The 17678-nt window shown below is 40.3% G+C and overlaps 1 protein-coding gene across 1 annotated transcript in view; it reads left to right on the forward strand.

Annotated features, from left to right (window-relative positions):
• The window catches only part of HSD17B4 (hydroxysteroid 17-beta dehydrogenase 4), a 68497-nt gene extending 51157 nt beyond the window's left edge, over positions 1 to 17340 (forward strand). Inside the window, exons 18-24 of the mRNA XM_080919682.1 lie at positions 613 to 682; positions 1428 to 1534; positions 2509 to 2595; positions 5250 to 5336; positions 6232 to 6370; positions 11751 to 11878; positions 16916 to 17340. Coding sequence (XP_080775808.1) covers positions 613 to 682; positions 1428 to 1534; positions 2509 to 2595; positions 5250 to 5336; positions 6232 to 6370; positions 11751 to 11878; positions 16916 to 17005 — 708 coding nt within the window. The 3' untranslated portion in view covers positions 17006 to 17340. The remainder of the gene's footprint in view (positions 1 to 612; positions 683 to 1427; positions 1535 to 2508; positions 2596 to 5249; positions 5337 to 6231; positions 6371 to 11750; positions 11879 to 16915) is intronic.
• The last annotated feature ends 338 nt before the right edge of the window (positions 17341 to 17678 follow it).

Raw genomic sequence — 17678 nt, forward strand, 5'->3', positions numbered from 1 at the left:
GCTACCTTCTCAAGTTCTTCCCCTAACCCTGGAGAGCACACTAGTTTGAAAACTACACAGCTTAAATACGGGAAAATTTGAAGACTTTCCCTGCTAATCCTACCTGACCTATGTAAATTAGTAGTGTGAAAATGTGAGCTTTGCGTACACTGAGTCATGCTGGCAGGCTATTTGGTTCCTTTTTGTGCATGCGCATATTCAGGATCTAGTGTAGCATAGAGGTGAAAGTTTGTGAGAAGGCTTTGATGTTTATCTGCCAGTATTATGTCATTGACTTCAAATTAAAAACTATAAGAAAATTGGCATAGGCTTTGATTGGCTAAAAGAAACTTTAGACATTTACCTATCCTGTAAATTTTCCTGTAGGCAGTTTTCCTGTAGGCAGTGGTGTGTAGTTCTTACCTTTTCCTATTACCTAATCCCTCCCTCTACTGATTTCTGCAAAAGACCCATTAAAGCTTAGTTACTTGGCTTGTAAAACTTCCTTGTCTTTTAGACGACAGCCTGGGTTTATGTGCATTATGCATTTTAATCAGTTGCTGGTCATGCTTCCTGTCTTATACTTAATGCTTTCTCAGCAAACACTGAGTACAGTGTACTTTTTTTCTGCAGGCCGCTCTGTACCGCCTCAGTGGAGACTGGAATCCTTTACACATTGACCCAAGCTTTGCAAGCATTGCCGGTGAGTTGTAAATGATGTGAGTCACTGGAAAACATTAGCTTAGTTTACTATCTATCCATTTACAGAAAGCGCTAGTCATGACTGGTAATTTGAATAGCATTTAAAAGATAGCTCTCATATTTATTCAAAGGCTATAGAAAAGTAGGAAGTGTTCAGAAAATGCTGTGTGGTTCGCTTGGAATTCAGATGGTGGAGTGAGGCTGCTGCTGGAGACAAGGATGAAGCTTTGGGGAGGGTGTGAGCTGTCTGTCATGCAGAGGCCATTAGGGAAGAACAAAGCTTGAAGGACTAGAACGGTCTGTGCAGTCATCCCCTTGGTTTGTTCCAAACAAAATGAAATAGTTCTGTGTTCCTACCCTTCCTATGTTTATTTCATATTTTTCAGAAACATTCTATGTTGTTTTTACTTTAACTTTTCCCTAGGAAGTACTATTTAAGAACTGTATTTTTTGAGATACAGTCTCAATATATAGACCTGGCTAGACTGGAACTTGCCATGTAGGTAAGGCTGGCCTTGAACTTAGAGAGCTCCACCTACCTCTGTTTCTCCAGTGCCATGGTAAAAGGTGGTGCCATCTGTCTTGGCATCATGTTCTGTTTCTTCATACATAGCATAGTTCATAATTCATGCTACTGCAGTGTAAAAACATTCAGACTGAATTAAATGTGTGTGTGTGTGTGTGTGTGTGTGTGTGTGTGTGTGTGTGTGTATTTAGATATGCCACTTTTATCTACATTTTCTTAGGTTTTGAGAAGCCCATATTACATGGATTATGTACCTTTGGGTTTTCTGCAAGGCATGTTTTACAGCAGTTTGCAGATAATGATGTATCAAGATTCAAGGCAATTAAGGTATATATATGTCTTGCGTATTTTTGAGGGATGGGGGGGGTTGGGATGGGGTTTCTCTATGTAGCACTGGCTGCCCTGGAATTTGCTCTGTAGACCAGGTTGGCCTCAAACTCAGAGATCAGCCTGGCTGTCTCCTGATATTAAAGGGGTGTCACCACCTCCCAGCCTTAGCATGTGTGCATTTGAAGCTCAACATTTGCCTTAACAAAAGATGCCAAGAGGCTGCGTTTGAACTCTCATAACAGACTGACTGAACTTAACTATTTTTATTTTTGTGCTGTTGAGTTGATTTACTGTTTAATAACAAAGGGCATATCTTTACCTAACTTTTTGTCTAGGCCACATGTGAAAGCCATGTCAAATAGCTTAAAAATATTTATTAGTTTATCCATAATGCAAGAGCGAAGATATATTTTCTGATGCCTGGCCCTTAATAACACACATTGTTTTCTTTAATTCAGAAATCCATGTATAGATTCACACAGTAACATGAATGATCCTGTTCTAAAACTTTGCTCTGTGAGTACTGGAGCCTTCAGCCCTGATTAATTAGTACTACTTCGAATTTTTAAAGTTCTGGTGGCTGCCTGAGTCACTACCTCATAGGATTAAGGTTTTGGGTTTTGGTTTGTCTTGAGCAAGTGCTGCTTACTGTTGCTGCCTTTTCTTCTTTCCAGTGTTGGAAATTGAACTTAGGGCTTCACCTATGCTAGGCAAGCACTCTTCCAGGGAGCTGTGTGCCCAGGCCGATTCTCTTGTTTGGAGAGAAAAGAACTAGCTCTCTCTCTCTCTCTCTCTCTCTCTCTCTCTCTCTCTCTCTCTGAGACTTCTTTTCTGTATTTTGTTATCTTTTATGAAGCTTAATATACTTCAATCTCTAATACGTTCCTTTTATGCTGACCTCAGAAATTTCCCTGACAAGAAGAAGAGTTTCACTTAAAAACATCTTTAATGCAAAAACATTTATTTAATAGGTTCGTTTTGCCAAACCAGTGTATCCAGGACAAACTCTACAAACTGAGATGTGGAAGGAAGGAAACAGAATTCATTTTCAAACCAAGGTATGAATCAGAGTTACATGTAAGTGCTTTGTGACCTGCTCACCACACACCGTCAGTTAGTTCTCTGCCAGCATTTTGGTGGTTAGTAACAGGAGTCTTTGAGAGAGAAACTTGGGAGTGAGTACTTTTAAAGTTAATGCTGACTTTTAATTGAAACAGATTCCACATATACCTTTTAAATTTTATTTTTCTCACTAATAAAAGATCTTGCAGCAGCTTTGCTCAAGAGAATCAGAACAGCAGTTTATCTAGTTAACAGGAAAGGTCTTCTAACCAAATTCTTGATGACTTCTAGGAGCAGCTATTTGTGTCCTAGAGAACAGTGAGTTGTAGCCTTTTGCTTTCTTCATGGACAGAAACCATGTGCTCTTGGTAGCACAACAATCTATAAACTAACATCTTGGGCCTAATGAATGGCTGTCAAGTCCATCTGTTGACTTAAGTAACGTTGAGGGAGAGTCTCCAGAAAAGCACAAAAGGATGGCCAACAGTGGAAAGAACAAGTTTGTTGTCACACCAAGCAGCTAACAGCCTTCTGTTGGTTACTCTGTATTTCGTGGAGCAGGCTTGAGTACTCCAACAGCGACATTAAGCTTTTATTTATGGAGATTCTGTAAACACTCTTGTCTTCCAAACTTACAGTAACTATATAACTGAAATGTAAGAAAGCCTAGGTTCCTTAGAAAAACCTTGATGTTGCTAAAGACTTGCTGCCGGCCACAGACAGCTTTTTAGCAGGCATACAAATGTAGCCTCTTGTGGCACCAGAGCCTCAATCTCTGGGCTTCTCACCGCATTTTTTGGTCCTCTGGGAACTGGCAAGTTGGTAGAACTTAGTATTAACGCCTTTCTGCTGCTGGCAATGTTTTTGTGCAATAGGGATATCATTTGTTTCATTTTGCAAATATTTTTTCTGTGTTAAAGGCCTCAGTGTAAGTTCTGCCTTATCTTCATCTCTCTGATATTTTTTTTTCTTTTTTAAATTTAACCAGAAATCTTAGTCTGTAGCCTAGGCTGTCCTGTTAGAACTTGTGATCCCCTGCCTTCAAAGTGGCAGCATTGTACACATGCACCACCAAGCCCAGCTCATGTGGTACCCACTCTATCCTTGTTCCCACTGGTACACACCCTGGCTTCCTCTGAAAACTTCTTTCACTTGAAATCCTTGCTTCCTGTTCTTTAACTCTCCCAAATGTTTGTGGTGGAGCCAGGGTACTGGGGATGGGATGGACATTATAACCCAGGGTGTTGCGCCGTTAGCTAACTATTGTATACCCTCAGCTGTAGAGTCCTGTTACTTGAAAGTTAACATGCACAAATGGGCTGGGAATGTAGCTCAGTGGCAGAGTTAGTGACATCTGTCAGTCAGTCGGCCCTGGGTTCAAGCCTAGCACCACGAAGGCAGGCAGGCAGACAAAGAGAACATGAACTCCAAAACTCTTGGACCGTGACACCGTATGCTATGTTGAAGGTTTTTATTTTCATACGGTCCTAGCACGAACAGTAAGTACATGTGCAGTTTCTTCCAACTCAAAGAGCTGAGAATAACGGCTAAATGTAACACATTCTTTTCATTTTAGATGACTCTAAAACACTTTCTCTCTTCAGAGTTTTAGCTCCTTCCCCAGTAATTACAGGGATATGGAAGACTCCTACCTTGACTCTCTTCTTCCCACGGTATTTTAGGAAACATTTTAAGCAAATATTTCAGAACTCTATGCCTACAAAAAGCAATTTGCTAAAGTGTATTTTGTTTTTTTTTTTTTTTTTTTTTTTTCACTAATTGTGCCTGTGCTTTTCGCTGTCTTTGATTCTTTTTAAAGAAAAAATGTTGGGAAGGTATTTTCCCCTCCTTCAGGAATGAAGGGAAGTAGTCAAGGGAGATCAGCTAAAATCAAAGTTTCTCCCTTAACTTAGAAACTTACTATGTTGTAATTCCTTGTTTGTTTTGAGACAGTTTCTTGTTATGGCACAGTATGCACAGAAACGCACCATCTTCATCCAGGCTGGCTTGGAACTTGCAGTTCTCTTGCTTTGGCCTTTCAGAGCAGGGCACTAGGATTACAAGCCTTAGCTTCCAGTATTGTTCTTATGTGAGAATAGTCATTAGAATGGTATGAAAGACAGGATTCAGACTGAGAGCTGCTTTAATGGCAGACAAGCGACTATTTAATCCTTACTTCCAACTTTACAGACACTATCATCTTCCCTAGCCAGCTGTAGTCTAGATTAATAAAACACATTTCTCTATATGGGGATGTCATGGCACGCCTTCTACTATGTACCACAGTGGACCTCTTACTCTGATTTCCCTCAAAATATACTCGGACCTGGGAAAAGAAAGTCCTCTTAACCATGGCGCCATCTCTCCAGCTCCTGTAATTAGTGTTTTGGAAGATGGGACCTGCATGTAGTTTTCTCCCCTTCCCTTCTTAAAGCTCATCAATTGACTCTGCTCCAGGCTTAATAACAATTGTATTAATTCAGAAAATATTCATGTCTGTCACTTTGTCATTTACACCACCGACCTTTTGCTTCATCTGGCTTTCTGTTTTTCATTATTTCAAAGAGAAGTATGTTTCCTCACATGTCACAGTGGAATGGTAAAACCATCAGAGTGAACCGTGTTTCTTCCCTTCTCCACTTCTCCTCAGGTCCAAGAGACTGGAGATATTGTTGTTTCAAATGCGTATGTTGATCTTGTACCTGCCCCGGGAGTCTCAGTTCTGACGCCTTCTGAGGTAGGCTGTCTACAGTGACTCCTGTGAGTCATAGTTAATGTCTGCAGATGCGAAGATGACAGCATGTCTCATTGAAATAAGGTTAAGGCTTTTGATAAAAATATTTGTCTTCTATGTTCAAAATATTAACTTAATACTGATAAGACTTTTACACTCATGATCTCTTTTTCATAAACCATGTTATTTCACAACTAACAAGATATTAACATCTTAGAAGAATAATGTAAGGTCATAGCCTATGATGCCTTAAAGTCAGAAAAAATTAAAGGCTTCATGGAATTTACTCGTGTTTTATAAACAGTGAAGACCATAACTTGATTACTTGCTCAGTGTTTCTGAGAAGTGAATTAGACTTAGGTACACAGTTTACTTAAGTTTTAAAAAATTAATCAGTGTGTGTGTGGGGTGGTTGGTGCACTCACCCGAGCAGGCACTCATGTAGCTGTGTCTTCCTCAGTTGCTTCCCCCTTATCTTTTGGACAAGGTCCCTCACTGAACCTGGGGCATTTCAGATATACTGGCTTCCCAGAGAGCCCCTGGCCAGCTTGCTGTGCTGGGTAGCCAGTGTGATTCCCAGTGCTGGCTTAGTATCACCACACCAGCTTTTAATACACGTGTTTGGGATTCAAATCAGGACCTTATAGTTACATAAGAGGTCCTTTACTCCTCACCAAAGTGTTGTTTTAAAATTATGGTAGACAATAACATCTTCTGGTAGGGTAAACCAGTTCTGGGCAGTAATATGAGTAAAGTGTGAAGTAAATCTGTGTGAGTAAAGTGTGAAGTAAATCTGTGTGAATAAAGCAGTTCAGCTGTGGTATTTATCACGTGTAGTGCATGCATCTGTAGTAAGCTCTTTGTGAAGTTTTCAAATAAAATTTCCTCTCTTTGTCAGGGTGGAGAGCTTCAGAGTGCTCTTGTATTTGGGGAAATAGCTCGCCGCCTCAAGAATGTTGGACATGAGGTGGTGAAGAAAGTAAACGCTGTGTTTGAATGGCATATCACAAAAGGAGGGAATATTGCAGCCAAGTGGAGTAAGTGAAATTCATGACTCTATATTATTCTAAGGTGACTGTTACTGGAGATAAAGTATGTTTTATACTAATAATAGTCTCTTTGAATGCAGGTGAATCTGACATGGGTTTTTTTTGTTGTTTTGTTTTCCATATGTCTCAGGATATACAAAGGCATACATTTTTTCTTAAATGACATTTGTCAGTTTCACACATACATACAGAGTACATTCTAATGACTCATTTCCACCCCAACCTGTTAACCGCTCCTCCTCCCTGCCTACATACTATGTAGGTCATGTGCTGGCACAAATTCCTTAATGAAAATGTGTATGTTTGGGTTCTTATTTGATAGCTATTGAGAGAGTGTGTTTAGGGCTGAAGATATACTTCATGGTACTGTTGGCATAATTATTTATTTTATTGCATTCTTATATTGTTACCCTCATTCTACCCAAATCCCCAATACTAGGTTAGAAAGAAGGTTAGGGGGAAAGGGGACATAGATTTCTATAGGCTACTTCCTGCTGATTAGGTTCATTGGGTTTCTTGGGGTAATTGCAGTCTTCATTGTCAGAATGTCCAGTGGACCAGTAGTAAATGCAACAGCAGTGGGGGTAGTGTAAGGGGAGCAGCAGCCCTCACAGATCCTTTCGGGCCTCTTCCATTTATACCCTCTCCAGACTCTCCAGAGCTGGTAAACTGTCACACACTCCTAGAACATGAGACAATCATAGTTAACATCTGTGGACAAACTGAAGCAGCCTATATCCCACACATGGGATTTAACCAAAAACTTGTTCATATAACATTACTGGGTTTTGAAAGAAACCAAAACTCTCACTATATGCTAGAGCACTTTATGCCATGTAGAAGACCTTGGGTTTGATCTGTAGCACTTAAGAAAAATGGTATCTACATGGGTACCTTAAACTCATACGGGTTTATTATTATTCACTGCAACTAAACAGTTGCCACTTAGCCTAGACACCTAAAGCCTGTCTAAATCATTTTTCTATTTCTTCTTCTTTAAAACATATTTAAGTTTGTTTTAATATAACGTTTGCTGTTTCTTTTAGGCACCATATGTTAATTATAGAAAACATGGATTGTATTAGTGTAGAGAGGAAAGCAACAATGACTCTGTTAAAAAAATAACCATAGGGAATCTGCTGGTTTTTTTTTCCTTGTGGGAAACATTTGTGCTTGCAACGTTGAGAAAGGAGAAGGAAGGCTGAAGTGTGAGATGTGGGCTGCCAAAATTCCGATTCCAGCAGCCCTCAGGGTTTCTGAGCTAGCTCATAGGTTAACAGAGAGCATAACATGCTTTTTGTTTTTTCCCTTCCACTTTTCTCTGGAGGAAATCAACATTCCTGTCACGGAGAGAGTACATTAGCAGTCGGGTTGTAGAGCATGGGCTTAGTAGCCAAGAAGCTGGCAATATGAACTGGAGGGGTTCATGTTAAGGACAACTGGTTGATGTAGGCAAGCAGGCCAGTTTCCCACAGTGTAAAAGAGGTGGTTAATAACCAACTAAGATTTTATCTTGAAGACCGTGTGCTTACATTCGAAAGTTACCTGTTGTTAACACAATTATCTCCATTATGTGTCTATTGGAAAAACAGAGAGAATTTTGGAATCTTGTTAATTGCTGTCTGTCGTCACCTTACCCAGCAGAGCAAGCTGTGACAGTGCCCTGAACCCCCTGGGTCACAGAAGGCCCACCTTTGCCCGTGCTCAGATTGGCTTTATCTGTCAGCTTCGTTTGACTCTCAGCTGTGAAACTGTTTCAGTTCTGGTTTTTGTTTGCACTCTAGTCTCTGTGCCACTGAGCTGAGTCACAGCGTTTGGCTGCAGTGAAAGTTTTTTGGGCCCGTGGTGCTTATTGACATAGATTGATATAGAATAGATATTTAAAGACTACCTTTGGGAATATCTTGCCTCTACCTTTTTCCCCTATCAGCAGTTTTTATGTTGATGCTGAAGTACTAAGTATTATGTGTTTTATACTGTTGTAAGTAGCCCAGTTGTGCTCATATCATGGTACACCAGGATACAGGGAACGGAGATGGGCATACAGGCTGAGTGTGGTGTCTGTCCTTGAGCACATCCAACTTAAGATCTCAGACCAGGCCTGTCTTTTCCTTTCCAGCTCCTGACAGTACCACAGCTTTGGGCAGAGTTTGTATATTGGGAAATCTTTTAAATCAAATTAAATCTAGGTCTAGAGAGAATGCTGTTGGCATTTATTATGGAGTCATAGGCCCGCCACTTCTGAGGCCAGTCCCATATTAGGTAGGAAGAGGAGGGCCAAGAGAACATAAAGCCCTTCCTACGGTCAGTACAAATCAGAGAGAGGGCCTTGGGGCAGTGTTTTCGGGACGGTAGGCAATCTGCCTCACGCCTTTGCCTTCATACCTCGGGTGCAGTGTTTAGTAATAGCAATATTCACAGTTGCAGCTTCCTTCTGCTGGAGGCCGAGCTCACACCTGTTCTTTCTTCAAGAGCAGTGAGTGTGGTGTCATTTTATTTAGTAGATTGGAATAAATGTCTGGAACTGAATGTCTGGACACAAGCTGTAATTCCAAGGTTCTGTGCCACTAGTTATCTCACACTTGGAACAAAGGCCATCAACCTTGTCCCTTTACTTTTTTAGGGAACTTTGACTGGGTCTGAAAGGTCAGCATGGATAAAGAAGTCTGAGTTCCCTTGGAACAGACCCTTACTTGTCCTGATGCTGTACACTTTGATCAGGTCTGTAGCCCACTGGCAGCAGGCACATGCTCAGAAGCCACAGAGGAGTGACAGATGTTTGTTTTCTATTCAGTAACTTCACTGTGTGGATGGCGCTGTCTTTGGTTTTAGTGGTGAAATGAAACATTTTACTAGAATGATCACATTTATTCACTAATTTCTAAAACCATCCAAAAATTGTCTAGGAAACTATTGGGATCCCATTCTGTAGCTCAACAGTAACATTTAGAGGAAAAAGAAATCAGAATAAGAGGCTTAGGGCTGGGATGAGGGCAGCTGTGCCTGAGGACTTGGGTTCTATTCCCAGCACCACACAACCAAGAAAGGAAGAATGCAAGGCTCAGGTAACCTACAGAATCATTTGTGGCTGAAAATTAAAGCGTTACACTGAAATTCGGAAGCAGAAGCCATCTAAAGGTAGATAAGTTTTCCCCTTAACTCAATGCTGTCCAAACTTGACCCCAGCTTCTGTGGTGTTACTGTCTGTGTTTAACTCATCTAGTGTCAGTCAGAGTAGAGAAATAATACCTTTGTTTATATGGTGTTGCACCACCGGGGTCTTTTCTCACTCAGGGTTACTAAAGTCAGAACAATTCTGAATTCTGAAGACATCCGGGCTGAAAACTCATCAGAATTATGGACCAGTATGTGTGCATGTGGAGCGCAGGCAGTGAGAGGCCTGGAAAAGATGAGCTCATCTTCAGAGGATGGGAAGACTGGTTTATTCAGCGGCTAGTTCAGTGTTGGTGTGCTGTGGCCCTTCCCCTGTTGGGTTGGAAGAAAGACCTGAGTTAAGGTCATGGTAATGAGGACCAGTGTGAAACTAGTGCTAGATAGAACCAGCCTCCTGAAGCACTATCTGTGTCTGGATATCAGGACAAAGGTGTGTGGGGTAAAACTCAGGGTTTGAACCTGTGCTCTTGAGTATGCAACTCCTCACTGAACCCGCGGCATGGTGGCGAGGAAGGAGTGTGTAGAGAGCAGAGGAGCTGTGATGGCAGCATTGTGGTCATCAAGGTTTGGGATGGACTGTGGGCTGTGTGTCTAGAGCTTGTGGCTAACTGACAGCTGCGTGCAGAGTCATCGCCAGTTAGCTTTGCTGGCTTGATAATTCCTGCAGGAAGAAAAACGGAGTGATTATCTGCCATTCCTGTTCATGTAGAATTTGGCTTACAAGCTTCAACTGTCTAATTTATTGTCACGCTAAACACGTAATACACATTGCCAAAGAATTTGTTTGTTGCTTGAGGTTTTTTTTTTTTTTTTTTTTTTTTTTTTTTTCCTTCCAGTTTTATGAGAGCAACATTATGTCCTAGTATCAACAAGGGTTATTTTAGAAATCTTCACTAGACCATGTTGGCCAGCAACTCGAAAATGTAAATCAGTCCCACCACTGAACCTCTGCATGGCCTCAAAGATGACCAATGTAGACTTTATACCCTCCATACTATGAGGATATCATAGTATCACCCCAATAAATTCCAGGATATCGCCAGTGTACTAGGTCTCTACCCTAACACCCAGTGCACCTTATCTCTGTTGCTTGAGTTTTCAAGTACTTATTAGATCTTACAGATATCATGTGGCTAAAACAGAATGTCTTCTGTGTTTATTAGAGTGATAGGTTTAAGCAAATGGTTTGAAGCAGGTTGGTTTCTTTTCAATCCATGTCTATAATTTTTTACATTATATGAACATGTATAAACATTTCACCTATATATCAAGATCATACAAATAGTATGTTTTTGTTTGAATACTCTTTATGAAGTGAATTAGTTGAGTTTTAATGATATTATGAAAGTGTCCAGCGCTTTCATTATCCAGACTGAGTCCAGGCCTGTCTTGTGCACTGCATGACAGTGACGTTAGTGTGCATACATTGTGGAAACTTGTCACCGCATGGAAGAAAGAGATTTTAGAACCAAACTCCTTGCAGATGAGAATCCACCATATTTAAGGATGCCATTTGACCATGAGAATCTATAAGCTCAGGTTTGGAATTCATCTTCTGAAGTTCAATTCGATTATCCTTTAAGACTTTTCAGCCTAAACATAAATTGTTTTATATTTTCAGGCAAGATCTTACTTTAAAGCCCAGGCTGGCCTCAAACAAGAAACTCTCTAGCGTTAGCATCACAAGTAGCAGGTTTATAGGCATGTGCCAGCACCCCAGACCCATACACAAACATTTAAATATGCCATTTCCAGGTTTTGGGTTGAGATTCAGAAGTGTCTCATGAATTCCAAGAAAATATCTTGTCCTTGTTAAGAATCTGCTATCCAGTTGTCAGTCAAGGAATTTCTCCAAAGTGACAGCTGCTGCTGTCCAGTGCAGTTCCTGACTATGTGCCCAGAGATTAGCATGGTTCCAAAGGCCATCAGTTCCCTCTGTGTGCAATGTGTCCTAACACCATTTACAAATCCTTTCAACAATAAATTCTGGCCTAGAGATAAGACTGCAAAGGTTGTAAAGAGAACAATTATCTTTCATTTAGCACTTAAACTTGTTAAAGTAACTTGGAGATTTGGTGTTATAAGGGTGAAGGCTACTCTGTTATTCCAAGAACAAAGACTTTCTCTGACAAGGAGCAGTTATCAAATGCTATTTTGAGGAAAAAGTGACGCACATTGTGTCCTTGATTCCCAGCCATTGACCTGAAGAGCGGCTCTGGAGAGGTGTACCAAGGCCCTGCAAAAGGCTCTGCTGATACCACCATCATCATTTCTGATGAGGATTTCATGGAAGTGGTCATGGGCAAGCTTGACCCCCAGAAGGTAATGTTATTAAAATTTTTATTAATGAAGCTTATACTTAATATTCTGATTAACAAATCATTTTTTAAATTACTATTTTAGTTAATAGTTTTCAAAAGACTTCTTTAGGGCACTTAATTTCTGTTTACTGTTTACTAAAACAATGTAAAACCCACATCAGGCAATTTGAATATACAACTTGTCGTGTAAAACTTGTATGTGATTGATATAAGTTCATTATTTCTTAATTGAAATGCTTCAAATTTCACATAGCAAAATTTTGGGATATTTGCACAGATTTTACTGGCTTAAGATCCATAATCTAAAAATTAGAAATTTGAATGCTTCAAGATTAAACAAAACAAAATGTGATTTGCATTTCTCAGAAAGTTTCAGTTTTTTAAACATCTTCGAAGTCATGGTTTTGTATTGGTGACATTCAACCAGTATACAGCATTAATAACTCATTGAAAACCTAGACCTAGGATATTTACCTAATTGATTGTGTCACTGAAGTGACGCATTCCAAGGACTGTCAGTGGACACCATTAGGAAGTCAGGAGTACCTTCTGTGACTACAAATATTATTCTGAAACTGTAACCTGGTTTCAAACACAGTTGAAGTAGCTACTATAGGAATTTGCATGGAGGAGAAAAATTAGTTATTTTCAAGTTTGTGATTATATTACTTGACATTCCAATCTTGCTATCTGGTCCTTGCAGTGAATGGGCACAGACAAGTGTTTAAATGCACAAATGCTAAGACATGACTTCCACATAGTAGCAAACTCATGAAAGAATAGAAAACATGACTAAAGCTATTTACTTATTTATGTTATATAAAATACCTGTTGATAAAATATCTCAAAAGTTAGAAACTGTCTGAGAATGCATCTGTTACTCAGTTCCTGTGAGAACCACTGCAGAGAGAATTGGTAACAACAAAGCCAACCTAGGCTGTTGTTTCTTTTCCCAGGGTACACAGCTAGGGGGTTTGCGTATATACATCCACACCAGGAGAGGGGGAATGTAACTAGTTTACAGCCATACCTTGTGGGCCTCCTGCCTCAGCTGCTCCACTATGGTATGCTGACAAAGTGTAAGTGAATATGACCGAGTGTCTCTCCTTGTGAAACACTTGGACTTGTACCAGTGCCAGTCAGGGGCAAGTGCTTCAGGCCTCTCAGCACCATTACAGCAGCCAGTCCCAGAGACTCTTTCAAGTACCACAACCAGTGTTTACAGTTAATGCCTGTCCCTGATAGAGTCACTGCCCCATTATTACCATATGGTGTGTACGAACATTGCTCTCTAGACTACTATCTGAACTGCTTGAGTCCCCCAACCTTTGAACAGTAGGTCTTTGACTTTAGGATGTTATACTTCCCAAATACTGGTCAAAAGAATCTACAGGAACCTGTGGTGCCAAACTCAAAATTGTATAACAAACCAATATCCCAAGAGACATTTTCAGGAGAAATTTGATTTCTTAGAAGGCCATCCTCTGAAAGTAGTAGTGATACCTACTCTACCACAGTGTAAATCTTCACATAAGATCATATATGAGGATAAATGCTCCCTAGGATACCTCCTGACTATGGTAACTCTTAGGGTTAGATCAGTGGTTAAGAACACTCCACTCTTGCAGAGGATCCAGACTCAGTTTTGAACAATCACATCAGGTGGCTCATGGCTCTAATACCAAGGGAACTGATGCCTCTGGCCTCTTTGAGCACATGTAGACATAAACTCATGCAGGTACACACATATACACAATAAATCAACCAATCAGTCTTTTAAATAAAGAGCTCAAAAGATCATGGTTGAATGAAATTAGGAAGATGTGCAGGAAATAAATGAGCTATTCTGTAGAGAGGAAGAAAGCTTGGAAAACAAAGAGCTCAATAAGATGAAAATGTTAGTCAAAGGCCCCAACTAGACCAAGTAGAAAAAAGAATTTAGCTTGAAGATAGGTCTTTCAAAATGTAACAATCAGACACGGGGGAAAGTAATCAAGAAAGCCAGTGTATGAATAAGACACCATGAAAATATCAGACAGCTGTATCAGTGTATTTAGAGAGGAGTTAAGGTTACAGACATAGAAACTATTCAGTGCATTTGTGGTTAAAAACTTACTCGATGTTGGGCAAGACATGGGCATCCAGATGTAGGACTCAGAGTTCCCAAATGAATGTGATCAGGGGAAACACTCACTGTGACACAGTGAGACTGTCAGGGTACAGCACAAAGTCCTTCACCCCGAGGACATGAGAAATTACGGTGAGCCCTCACCAGCCCCTTTAGACTGACACTGGAGTTTGAGTAGAAATACCCCGGAGCAAGAGAGTATGGGAGGAGACGTGTCAAGGCAGGAAAAGAAATAACTGCCAATGAAGGTCACACTGTCAAGTCAAGCTCTCCTTCAGATGTGAGCAGCAGGGAAGGAGGTAACACCAGGAGCTGGGAAAGTGTAAATCCTATTAGAGCAAAGTATAAAGAGTAACGACATTGTTGGCACAGTCAGCCACCAAACTGTAAGATGATGGAAAGGAAAAAAACAAGAGCAGAGAATTCAAAACTAGAAGAAAATTAACATATCACCAACATAAATCTAACTTTTCGTAGTAATCAAATGTAAATGGTTATACTTCATCAGATGAAAAATCAGGACTTGTTGAATGAATTAAAAACAAGGTTCAACAATGTTCTGCTACAAGAAACTCATTTTACTAAGTAAAATCCCACATGAACTGAAGGAAAAATGGAAAGATGACATTGCAGAGTAAATAGGAACAGTGAGTGGGAATGTGTGTAGCTATATTTGTATCTGAAAAAGAACACAGAGACAAAACCAAATGAAGCTCACTGTACAGTGACCAAAGGTCAGTTCATCAATGAGGCAGGGCGATTATAAAGGAGTGTGTATCTAATATTGGAACAGTGAGTTTTCAAAAACAAACACTGTTAGACTAAAACGATAGGCTTCAACACTGTAACGGGAAAGCTCTGTCTCCATACAACAGAGAATGGGTAGAGCATTCATTCAGAAGTGAGAGTTAAAGTCTGCTATAGATCAACTATTTCATAGATCAGATTACTTAACGTTATAGATCATCCAGCAGGTACAAAATACACATTCTATCAGCATGTGGAACTTTCTCTAGAATAGACCAAATATTGAGCTACACAATAAATGTCCGCCATCAATAACATTCCTTAAAGTGGAAACACCAGGCCCAGATGGCTGTGCTCCTGACTGTTCCCTGACTTTTCAACAAGAGCTAACAGCAGTGCTACCAGGGCAGGAGGCTCTCAGTCAGTGAGGACAGCACTGCTCTGTCACTTAGACATGACAAGGACACACATGCATCATAGATAAAGATAGATTAGTTCTCTACAAAAACACTATCGAGGCAAACTCAACAGCATGTGTGTATCTGAGCACACAGACAGACTCAGAGATATACACACACACTGAGCCAAAGGAAGTTATTCACCATAATCCCATATATTTTATCCCAGGCATGCAAGGATGATTCCACATCTGCTAATATGTCATATCAAGAGAGTGAAGGGAAATTCTTATGACCATCTCCATGAATGCATTAGAAAGAATTTGGTAAAATTCAGCATACCTTTCCTGATATGAGTCCCAACAAATCAGATAGAGAAAAGGAATATACTTCAGCACAATAAAGGATGCGTATGGCAGACCCACAGGCGATCAGACATGGAATGAGGAAAGCTGAGTGCATTTAAGACAGGTTTCTCTCCTCACTCCTAAATGTTAGGCAGAACACTGGGGCACTGTAATGAAGTAAAGGCATGCTCCTAACCAAGATGTGAAGGAGGAGACCAACAGACAGTAACATGGAAGGGAAAATCTCATGGGCCTCAACCCTACACAGAGCTACAGGCAACTAAGGTGCTGAGAGATGGAGAAATAATCTTACCCTGGGAAGAGCCCCAAATATCTAATACCAAGTAGTCAGCCCTGAAAACATACATTCAAGTAACATTATATGGACTGAGCAGGTTGCATTTCTATATTTAAGAATAGACTCTGTCTATGGGTGTATATATAACAACAGTTTAATATATATATATATATATATATATATATATATATATGAGAGAGAGAGAGAGAGAGAGAGAGAGAGAGAGAGAGAGAGAGAGAGAGAGAGAGAGAGAGAGAGTTCGTGAGAGTATGTGGTGACAAATGTGTACATGGGAAGGGTAGAGGGATGAAAAGGAAGAGAAGAAACAAGTAATTATATTTTAATTTAAAAACCCTTAAAAAAAGACATACATAGAAGATAGGAGAAAGCTAAGATATGTTTTTGCAGATAATGTTTTTACCTGTAGAAAACCCTAGATTCTATGAAGAGACTTAGAAAGTTAAAATGTGCAGAGTTCAATTTAACACACAAGCCTTGTGCTTGGCTTTATACACTCTTACCATATAACGTGCTCATTACCTAACTCGCATGACAAGGGTGTGCGACTTCCATGCTGCTGCCCTGAGTTTGCAGAGATGTAGGGGCTGGAGCTTCAGGAGGTTTAGTGTTTTGCCCAGGGTCACACTGTTAGTAAGTGACAGGGCCCAGGCTTACCCCCAGCCCTTCCATGTTGCTACTAGTCACCATAGTGTGTTTCTCTTGGATTTTGGCATTATCTATGGCCACTGTGTGGTACGGTACAGGTGTAATTAGCATCTTCAGTTTCTTTTCAAGTTCTAAGTAGAATAGTTGTATTAAGAAAGAATGCAATACAGCCTTTTATTTATGTGGTCTCAAATCCACATGCAATTACAGAGTAAAGCCAGAAGTATAGATTCAAACAGAACCACCAAGCCTGTCAAATCAGATAACTCAGTCTGTGACTTTTCTAAACTAGTGGGGGTCTATTTTCTTAGATAGCTAAAATTATGTGTGCAGTCTGTAACTGTTAAACTCTTATAGCTAGACTGAAGCTGCCTTCCTTGTCCAGTTACTACCTCGCTGCTGTCAGCCTGAATACCGTGTAAGTTAACTGGTGTTCTTCCCTCCTGCTTTGCAGGCCTTCTTCAGTGGCAGACTGAAGGCCCGAGGGAACATCATGCTGAGCCAGAAACTACAGATGATTCTTAAAGACTACGCCAAGCTCTGAAGGACCCACTGTGTGTGTTAATAAAATCAGAATGATTAAATTCTGTCTACCCAGCTGTGCTCCATCATCTGCGAAGTGATCCCCAGTAACGTGCAGCAGAAATTGCTTAACAACTTCAGATTCAGATAACTTTCAGATTTTCATTTTCTACTAATTTTTCACATATTATTTTTACAAAGAACTGTAATCTAGCTAGCAAATAATTGTTCTGTTTATAGATCTGTATCTTAATAAAAAAAAATCAACCATGTCTGGTGTCTTTGGCCTTTGTAATACCGTTAGTATGTTGGAAGGAAAAGTGAATGAATAAAAGCCGCTTTACCATTCATCTCCCTACCACTCTCTGCATTGATCCTCTGTATTTCATGAATTCCCAGTATGTCCTCATTTTCTACTGTTAGGATAGTGCCTCAGAACAAAGTCTCCATGCTCTCAAATCATTCTTTGATCCCCTCTGCTTGAAATTTTATATTTTCACCATGTTTTTAAATCCACCAAAGATGGGATGTGTTTGCTTCATGGGTAGCCTGGAATCATAGTCTCTAGCAAGCATGGTCACAGCTGTGTGCCCGGCAGTGTGCTTGGGCGGCTGGTCTGCAAAGGGAGGGCCGTGTGGATGTCGGGCTGGGGTGCAGGATCCTGCAGCTTTGTTGCACTCAGAATTCCCTTTGCT

This window comes from Micromys minutus (assembly GCF_963924665.1).
Source record: "Micromys minutus genome assembly, chromosome: 8".
Lineage (NCBI taxonomy): Eukaryota > Metazoa > Chordata > Mammalia > Rodentia > Muridae > Micromys > Micromys minutus.